This window comes from Botrytis fragariae (assembly GCF_013461495.1).
Source record: "Botrytis fragariae strain BVB16 chromosome Unknown tig00000061, whole genome shotgun sequence".
Taxonomy (NCBI): Eukaryota; Fungi; Ascomycota; class Leotiomycetes; order Helotiales; family Sclerotiniaceae; genus Botrytis; species Botrytis fragariae.
This window is the reverse complement of record NW_023500994.1, coordinates 269,389-279,674: the sequence shown is the minus strand read 5'-3', so window position 1 is coordinate 279,674 and position 10,286 is coordinate 269,389. Positions and strand designations below refer to the sequence as shown.

Genomic DNA, 10,286 nt, shown 5'->3' with positions numbered 1-10,286 from the left:
ACTACTGCAACTCAACTCACGAGAAAGCATTTTGATTTGACCGCAATGGAAGGCTAATCAAAAATTCCTAGAGCTTTCGACCGCTTCATTTTTGGGACTTTCGTTACCATCGACACTCATTTCTTCACATCACTATGCCATTTTAAGTTACTCTCTGAGACTCTCAACTGCCGTAGTTGAATACTACTTGAACAGTACTATCTCACATCCTGTGGTACATCAGAAGGGTCGATCAACATTAAAGTGGGCACGAGGGATTTCAAAAGTTTGCGATCAGACACAGAAGATTGTCATAACAATGAGTGTACAACACACGCGACCGCCAAGTCGACGACCTCTAGGAGAAGCAACTCGACGAGTCAATAACAATCAACTGAGTACCACCAGACTGCAATTGAAATCCACACCAACAAATCATGATAGTCTACGACAAGATGGTTTGCTGCAAGTTTACAACCAGGCTTCTGCTTCTCCAGGCGAACAATATTCATACCTTGACAATACCCGAATATCCTCTCCTGTCTCTACTGTTGTTAACCCTAGGCTATCTGCTATATCGAAAGAAGTTGCGACGGATTCAAAAAGAAGCTCACAGATTTCGACCGCATCTTCCGCTACTTCTGATGGTAAGAATCTCAAGAAATTTATTGGTCCTTGGAAGCTGGGCAAAACTTTGGGCGAGGGGGCAACGGCACGAGTACGCCTTGCAAAGAACAGGAATACACATCAAATGGCGGCTATCAAAATCGTCCAAAAGAGAAATGCCCAAATGTCCCAGGCGGGAAGTCTTGCAAACCTGGAACGCTTGGATCCGCTACATGATGAAAGCGATGGAGTGCGAAGAATGCCTGTAGGTATAGAACGAGAGGTGGCAATTATGAAGCTTATTCAACACCCAAATATCATGAAGATTTACGACATTTGGGAAAACCGCACTGAAATGTAAGTCATATTCTGAATCCAAAGCAGGTTTAGCCTCTGACAGTCAGTAGTTATTTGGTTCTTGAATATGTTGACAATGGCGAGCTTTTTGCTCAAATCGCAAACAACGGGAGGCTGGACGAAGAGACTGCAATGAAGTATTTTCGACAACTTTTGAGTGCTCTAGGGTACTGCCACTCATACAACATTTGTCATCGAGATTTGAAACCGGAAAACATTCTAATTACAAGCACTGGGGACATCAAAGTTGCAGATTTTGGAATGGCTGCGCTGCATCAAGGTGCAGATCACAAATTAAGAACTTCTTGTGGAAGCCCACATTATGCTGCACCAGAACTGATTGGTGGATTCAAATACCGGGGAGACAAGGTCGATATATGGAGTATGGGCGTGATTCTCTATGCCAGCTTGTGTGGACGACTGCCATTTGATGTTGAGGGAGTCGGCAATGATAGGGCACGTCTCAATCCACTACTCAGCAAAATCCAAAAAGGGGAGTATGAAGTGGCTCCAGAATTCACTAAAGAAGCAGCAAATTTGATTTCCAGAATATTGCAAGTGAATCCAAAAGAAAGGATTACACTTAATCAAATCTGGAAGCACCCCGTGGTGAGAAAGTACGACTATTTAGACAATTTCAGTAGCGGCCAAAGCATCCCGTCCCTTAGTCTGAATGACTGTGCTCGGCCAGTGTCACGCCGAAGTGATATTGACAAGGATTTATTAAGGCAACTGTGGTCTATGTGGCATGCATACTCCGAAGAACAACTCATCGAGACACTGTTGAGCGAAAAGTGGGTGATTTCGCTGATTTTGTATCTACTAAATATATGCTAATCATAAGATAGACCCAACGAACAGAAGCGCTTCTATACTTTGCTACTGAGATATAGAGATTCTCAACTTGAAGACTACGAACCGGACCTAAATTACTCCAATAGTGACTACCATCACATCAGACCTTCGACACTGACAAAAACATATTCAACCTGTCACTTCCCACCACAGACAGGAAGCAGTCATCGCCAACAAGCTTCCAGGTTCACTGTGGTCAGTAACAGGTCCGAACACACTTACGATCCTTTCAATGCTTCAAGGCCACAGCATCTTGATTCACTCAGGTCAGACGATCAGATCAAAGTCACTGTTCATGCTCCTCAGAATGAAGAACATGGCCGGTACCGTCAGCCATCTCGAATGTCAACATCAAGGTCTACCAGCGATCGAGGTAGATTACAGAAGCCAGTATCTCGAGCATATGACTCTCGCAGTTCACTTGCAAGCTCTACTCGAAGTCGAGGAAGTGCCCCTTTCCGTGCTACTGTCGGTCACAAACGTGGTGTAGATTTCTCACATACTAGGAGACGATCATTGAGCAGTCAGAAGATTATGTCTACAAATGGCCTATTAACTTCTGTGGGAGAGCAATCAGCAGGAGCTGATGAGAGAACCTCTCTACGACCTGACATTGAACACTCTAACTCAACACGTTACATCAGATCGAAAAAGCCACAAGCAGGAAGCACAAAGGTTACTACTACTATCATACAAAAATCCGGACGGGGCAGTTTAATATGGAAAGATGATGTCCGTCAATTGAGCAGCAGCTTGGCCAAAGACTGCGATGAAGCGTTCAACAGAACATCTGTCGTTTCTTCAACTACTTCCCAGAACAAATCGCGATTTTCAGGAAGCTCAAGCGTAGCTTCTCGCGGTCCTTCGCCTATGTTTAATGTGTCGGCGAAGAGTCAAACGCTCAGACACGGATCTTTCGACTCACGGCCATTACCTCCGCCGCCTGCTAGATCGGACTCTGTCAAAAGAGAATTGTTAGAAGCACGCAAGCAGGCTACACTACGCATGGCTTCCGGAGAAGATTCCCCTGGATACATTGATCGTATGGTATCACACATTGATCGCCTTATACTACCTCCATCTACATCCCCGTTGCTTCCACGTCAAGATCGCCGCGCAGTTTCTGCACCTGAGGAAACGAAACAGAAGAGACATACCCGGCCATTGCCTGCGATTAATGAGGCATATGGAGATGAACCATCCCCTCGAAAAGTCGAATCTGACCGCATCGCATCGGCTCCTGAAGCTCGTACATTGAAAAAGAACTCCAAGTTTTTCAATGAAAGAGAAACTATCCGGGTAGTCAATGCTTCCGCAGCATCTTTTAGCCCTGTTAAAGCTCCAGCGCCCCTTACCATTAGGAAGAAAAGCTCACAAGGCGGTCAAAAACAGGTGCAATCCGCGCCAGAATCTTTTGACAACTCCCTCAAGAACCAACCTTCTGGTCAGGGACTACGTCACCAATATTATGCCAGCTCTAAGGCGGATGTCGGACCAGAATTATCTCGTATTGATGAAGATTCCAACCTAGATGACCCATATGCCCAGGATAGTAATGCGGGAACCATAGTGAAGAAGCGATCAGGTTGGTTTAGACGCAATTCCAAGGCCAGTGATGAAGGGGAATCTAGAAGTTCATCAATTTTAGGAAATGAAACTTTATTGTCGCAGTCATCAGGCAAGAGTGGTGGTCGAAAGTCTGAACCAGAAGATTTTCCACCGATCCCACCGACAAAGAAGAAGGGGTCCATTCTTGGTAGGCTGTTCAAGAAAAAGCTACCAAAAACCGGCATGACTGTTGCTAGTGAGTTAAATCTAAGATATTTTTATGTTGATGAGACTAACAGGTCGACAGCACATGATATGTTTGACGAGGACATGAGTATTCAAGATTCTATTGCAGATTCCCGACAACAGAGTCGTCAAAACCGTATACATCAGGCCACGCGAGCACGTCAAATCGAGCCTCAACGAAACTGGCTAGCCAAGTTGTTCCATGTAAAGCCCGTTTCAAAATTTATCTGCTTCTCCGTTCCGAGACGTACAGCAAGATTGGAGATTGCCAAGGTGCTCAAAGACTGGAAACGATATGGCATTAAAGATGTTCAGGTTGATAAACAGAGGAACATAGTCTTTGGCAAAGTCGGCTCAGAAAATTGTAAGTCTCACTTGTGAGTTTTCTAAAACATTTTACTGACATCGAATAGTTCTGAACTTGAAAGAAGTCTCATTCGCCGCTGAGATATTAACTGTTTTCGAACATCTTGACCGTGGCAGAAAGGTAAATCTCGCTGTAGCACGAATTACACAGGAAAGAGGTGCGGCAAGCAGCTTTCATAAAGTTGTAGAGACCTTAGATTCCGTCCTACAAGTTCGTGGAGTTCTCGTCATGGATGAAGAAAAGAAGAGAATGATGGTGAGAACAGTAAACTCGATGATAACCGACACCATTACTTCTTGAACCCGAACTCATGATGTCCACCAATTTTCGATATTCTATATCGTTAATAACCCCAATTTGGACATTTGGGTATGGGGATGTATCTCTCTACACTCGCTCAAGATTGGACACACTCGAAACCCTGATTTACCACATGGCAGTATTTGGATGATACCTGCTCTTTTTTGTAGATATACTATGTTCAGTATGGTGAGTTTCTTTGGCGTTTGCATAGAGTGGTAGATATTTGAGTTGCGTTGCATGAAGGAGTTGCAAAAAGTAACTTAATATTCTTCACACAGCAGCAAAAAAAAGGGGTAGAAATTATGATAGACGGAGGTCAAAAGGCGGTCCGAGTTCATTACCGAAGAGAGAGATGATAGAGTGTTAAAGATGATTGGTTTTCTTTTTACTTTCGAATAGGGGAAAATGTGTTCTTTTCGCTCGTGTACTTAGGAAATCCGAAATTCTTCGATTCATGTTGATGTATATATGTTCATGCTTTCGGTGATGTGACTTGTATAGCAGTTATATCATGGTGAAATTCTTTCATGGGACATGCTGAAATCTGTGATGATTTTTTTCCTCTGGAAATCCTACATAGTACACATGCATATATATGCATATTCAAGAAATCTTGCCCTCGGGAGCTCTCATTCTACACATCCAACAGATTCGACATTGGTTTACCTGGCGAGATTTGGTAGGTGTATAGATATATATTGTTATTAGGAGATCCCAGTGCCCATGATTGAATCGTGAAGTCGATATTGGATCTATATGTTCTCGTCACGCATTGAGTGATGTCGTGTCGTGTCGTGTTGTGTCACTACCTCCTACATAGCTAGGTGTTTGATGCCAATCCCCTCATTAGGAAAGAGAGATGTTGATCGTTATGGGATTAAGAATATAATAACCTAGGTACTTGAGCAAATATTCTTGATGGTGGTAATACTACCCAGCTCCCTATTATCGAGGGTGTTTTTTCCATCGTAGACGTTATTTTATATCAATTTCAATCTTATTATGCAGAGTCAAAAGTAGATACACTTGAATAAATAACCACGATCTACAAAGCATTCCACCCAACTCCACAATCATGCATACTATCCACCCAGGTGTATCTCCACCGTGGATTTCCATACTCTAGGTTAATCGAAGCCTTGTAAATACACACTGATACATCCCATCCCCATCCCACGGCACCCGTCCGTTCGTCTCCGCCCAAGAAACGCCACCAAAACCACAAAAATGGTTATCACGGCAATGCAATGCATGCAATGCGGTTTCCCATCCGAGCCCATCAGTGTTGTCCAGCATATGATTTGTCTCTGCATTACGCCACATGTGGCGTGGGTTAAAGTCAGTCAAGCCCAACCATAAACAATTTTCCACAGACGACAACATCATTCGGCAGCTTAAACATGAAGTGATCTTCTCACTCAAAAGCGACTTTCAAAAGACAATTATGATCCAATTTTCGAGTGGTCTATACATTATCAAGGCAACTTCCCTATTGTAGTTGCTATTCTGGAATTCTTGTGTGTAGAAGACAAGAGACTGCGGGTGTTTGGAGTGGGAAAAATTCAAAAGTCCTGTCGGGTTGATTTTAACTACAACAAAAGAATGAAGAACGAGGTTTAAAGAGCTGCCTTGACTTTTTTGGGGTGCTCTTCCTCCCATCTCGCTGCAATGGCTATTTCCTTTTCCTTTCGCTCAACTAACGCGCCGTACAAATCCTTATACACGCCGCCGGCCTCGACCAAATTTGCCGGCACTCCTCGATCGTAATCAAAAAATACCACATAACCTTTGCAGTCAGCCACAATAGCCTGTTGCCAAAGTGACCATATAGATGTCACCCCAAAATAACGATCGGGTAAAACCTCAGTAATATGGTTTGCAACAATAAGCTGGCTTACGATCAGTCTGGAGCCAAAAACATCCTGCGCTAGTAACATACCGAGTCTGGAAATTTCACAACTCTCTTGAGATCAATTGTGTATGTCTTCACCATAACACCGATGTGTCGAGTATCCAACAGATCCTGGAATCTTTTACCAAGTTGTGCTTCGAACGACTGGAATACTCGAAAGTTGCATTGGTTAACATAATGCGGATATGCATGGTTTTTGACATGTTTGAACGGATCGTGGTCATCGGACCAATTCACACCACATTCTACCATAGTACTGGCATCATAACCCATAGCGATGGCCATATCTACTACCTTCTTACGAAGAAGGGAGTAAGCAGGTCCACCATCGGGGCTTTGATACGAGGAAGCCTCCAAAGCGGATTTGAATTTCGGAATAGGAGCCATTGACAAAATTAAGATTCTAAATTGAATATGATGCAGGTTTGTAGGAGAAGATCATTCTGGAATCTCCTTTTACATATGCTTTTTTCTTCTCTCTAATCGAACCTTGGTAGTTTCGTCGAATAACAAGGGTATCAGAGTAAGCAGACATAGCGGCATGCAGCGCCATCATTTGAATGCAGGTTCGTGGCAAGGAGTTATTGCTTGCCAGATTAGGCAACATACCCGGGAGTACTTTTGTTTGCTTGAGGGGTCAAGGGGATTCCTTCACGTTTTTTACATCTCGCCCTGGTAATACGAATATGACAAACATCTTTCTGAACGATTCTCATCCCCTTCCCACCAATATTTTATTGGGGTTGGATTGAGTTCATCCGCTGGCTCGGCACAAATCAGAGCTGAAAATGACGACCTTTCTTGGACCCCCCAACGAGGAAGCCAACATGCTTTTACCCGCTGTCATTGATAATAGGGCTCGTCTTGAGCCGGACCGGCTCTTCTGTGTTCTCATCAATCTAGACAAGGAGGCTGGGGTCACTACTAGCAGGTGTCATGCGGCGACTACGCCAACTCAATCAACAAATGTGCCTGGTGGATTGAAGAGACTCTCGAAAAGGGTTTAGGTTTAGATACATTGGCATACTTGGGTCCTCCGGATATTCGGTACACAATTGTAGCGATTGCTGCTGCGAAAACCAATTGAAAGGTAATCAGACGACTCTCTCATCATGGCCAAATCTCAAGTCTGACGGCTGATATTATACAAGGTTCTCTTGATGTCCGTTAAAATCTCCGACGAAGCACAGCTCAAACTACTCGAGACTACAGAGTGTAGGGTCCTCCTAGTTGCGACAAACCTTCCTGCCATTAGTACCTCCTTCAACAGGCTGTCACTCCAAGGTAATCTACGAATCATTCCTTTTGAGGGGGTTGAACATTGGATCGGGCAGTCGAAAGTCCCAGAATATCCATTCCTTGCTACTTTGGAAAGTGAACCAAATCGACCCTTTGCGATATTGCATACGTCTGGATCAACAGGTTCGTCATATCATGGAAATATTTTAGACGTCACTAAATGGGAATGGCAGGTATACCAGAGCCTATAGTATACACTTTTGGAGCTCTCACAACCTATCGCACATGGCTCGACCCCGAGGCGACCATATCTGGAGAACAACGAGTTACAGTTGATAGATGGAAGAACAAAGTTCATTATGTTCCTTTTCCAACCTCTCATGTAAGTACAAAATCCTCTCTACAATTGCCAGTCTGATACTTTTAGATGACCGGCCTACTTATTGCTACGGCACTCAATGTCTACTGGAACATGACTCCGATCCTGGGATCAAGTGCTCTCTTCACAACACCGGCATTGGTTGCTACTATACATAAGCTAGATATATGCGACGCGTCTATTTTGCCTCCGTCCCTCCTCGAAGCAATGGCAAAAAACCCTGAATATCTAGAAGGACTCCGAAAACTAGACCATGTCATCTGGTGTGGTTCTGCCTTTAGCTCATCCATCATCTCGAACAAGATAAGTTCTGTGGTCCCGATTTACGCAGCCTACGGTACCACCGAAGCTGGCCCTCTTCCTCTGGTCTTGAAAGATCAGGAATATCATGAATATATGACTTTCAGCCCGCTTGTTGGCGCACAAGTTTGACACTATACGGACGATCTGTATGAGCTTGTCATTGTCAGAGATGACGCCCTGCGTGCTTCTCAGGAGGTATCTCCATATATCCGCATTTGACCCAGTGGCCGACTAAAGATTTGATGTCCAAACATCCTACTAAGGAAGGCATGGTGAGTAAATTGAATCTTCTGTATTCAACTTCTTCACAAAAGCATCAGTAAGAACTCGCTAATGATGTACCATTCTTCTAGTGGAAATACCGTGGCCGTACAGACGACATCATCGTATTACTAAACGGTGTAAATATTAATCCCCTATTAATGGAAGGAATCCTCATGTCACATCCCAAAGTCGTAGCAGCTCTTCTCACAGGAACAGGAAAGGTAAAAGCTGCCTGGCTAATAGAGGTTGTTCATCCGCCACAGAATGAAGAAGAGACTACTTCCTTGGTAGAAGAACTCTGGCCTACTGTCGAGAAAGCAAATGATGCCACTTATCGTACGGAAGGCAAGGTTTCCAAAGATAATATCATCTTCACTTCGAAAGACAAGCCGATGCTGAGAGCTGGAAAAGGATCCGTCCAGCGGAAATTTACACTTGTGGAATTTCGGCTGGAGCTGGATGCCCTGTATGAATGAGGGTATTATTGTGTTGTAAACAATTAAATAGTCCCAGATCAAATGCTCTATTTCAATTTTCAGAATGTCTGAATGCATAATCCAGACACATTTTACATTCGATTTCGGGAATTCCTCTGTTCTGAGTAATTGAGAACTTGATAAGCTGAGAGATTTCTTGTATCAAAGCGCTCTTTCCGGAGCCGGATAAATAGGTGGGAATCTCATCTCAATTCAAGGTGTTTTAGTGAAAACCTTTCACAATCCAGATAATTGGTCTAGATAAGGGTGGAATCCCGAGGTTTTGCTTAGTTCTATTGGCCAAGGGGAGAGGGACAGCAATCCCGTTTCCTTTATACATTGTACGTACACATCGAAAGGCAGAAATCTCTGCAGCCAGCCAGTCCACTTGTCATGGACTCTAAAAAATATCGAAGCAAGAAGAAAAGCTGGAAGAATTGAATCAACCAAGCTATTCATCTATTGCCAATATCCAAAGACTCAAGCAATGAGCCGACACTGTTCAAAGCATACAATCATACCAAGAACCTCGGCATCCGCAATCCATTTCACAGCTTGGTTCGATATGATTTGATGTAATTTGATAAATTCTCGGGCACAAAAGTAAAATGGTCAAAATCTGATATCGCTAGCTAGATTGCTCCAAGAAATCGTTCTTCATTCACCCCCCTTCCCCGCTAATGTCATAGATCGAACCCAAACCACAACATGGGACACGTAAGCAAGCGTGCAAGACACACCCATCACCTATTCCCCACATCGTATACTCATCGCCTGACAGGGCAAGGAGATATAAAGAAGAGAGCAGAGTAAATAGGGAAAGAAAAGAGGCTTTCCTCTCTCCATCCCCCAAATCGAATACAGAAGATAAACATACAAGCAAAACGCATTCAAAGGTATTTACCGAATCGACTCCCACGCCAAAGCTCCACCCAGGTCCCATTTCGCATTTCGCTTCCCAATGCTATCCCATCGGAGCCAGGTACCCATTCATTTCCATCCCGCCCAAATCGAGATGTCGTACAGACATATCGACAGATCCGCAACTCCGAAACAAATCCACTCTGATAAGATACTATATTCCACACCAAGGCCCAGATTCTGGGATTTTTTTTGTAGAAAAGAAAAAGAACAGAAAAACTTCTGTCAAAATGCTCAAGGTTTCATGAACATGATTGTAGAGAACCACATAACAACGCCACCAACCTCATCTTCAACTTTCTTAGAGTTCTGTGTTGTCCTATTCGAAAGAAGATGTCCGCCCAGTCATACAGTGTAAGTTATATCCCACATCATCCTCATCCCTAACCCTCCCATCCAACCCCATATCCTCCAGATAGATTCCGAACGCCCATATCCTTTGGTGTCAAGGCGCCGAATGAATACCCATCCGCCAACCCAGGCTTGCACATCGGTTTGCGTTTATAGTGTGTGCTTGCCATCTCGTTGAAA

General features: G+C 43.8%; 3 protein-coding genes across 3 annotated transcripts; 2 read left to right on the top strand and 1 right to left on the bottom strand.

The window, feature by feature from the left end:
• Positions 1-298: 298 nt before the first annotated feature.
• Bfra_008205sa (putative serine threonine protein kinase protein) lies at positions 299-4,258 on the top strand (the record flags this gene model as incomplete). The annotated part of the gene is made up of 5 exons (XM_037338568.1): positions 299-942; positions 993-1,736; positions 1,791-3,601; positions 3,653-3,955; positions 4,005-4,258. 5 exons carry the CDS (start codon positions 299-301, stop codon positions 4,256-4,258), a joined length of 3,756 nt encoding a protein of 1,251 aa, XP_037191874.1.
• Positions 4,259-5,877: 1,619 nt separating this feature from the next.
• Bfra_008204 (uncharacterized protein) lies at positions 5,878-6,560 on the bottom strand (the record flags this gene model as incomplete). The annotated part of the gene is made up of 2 exons (XM_037338567.1): positions 5,878-6,150; positions 6,201-6,560. The coding sequence occupies 2 exons, from the start codon at positions 6,558-6,560 to the stop codon at positions 5,878-5,880; spliced, it is 633 nt and encodes a 210-aa protein (XP_037191873.1).
• Positions 6,561-6,961: 401 nt separating this feature from the next.
• On the top strand, positions 6,962-8,834 carry Bfra_008203 (putative nrps-like enzyme protein; the record flags this gene model as incomplete). The annotated part of the gene is made up of 6 exons (XM_037338566.1): positions 6,962-7,174; positions 7,325-7,595; positions 7,646-7,794; positions 7,840-8,217; positions 8,319-8,366; positions 8,448-8,834. 6 exons carry the CDS (start codon positions 6,962-6,964, stop codon positions 8,832-8,834), a joined length of 1,446 nt encoding a protein of 481 aa, XP_037191872.1.
• Positions 8,835-10,286: the final 1,452 nt, after the last annotated feature.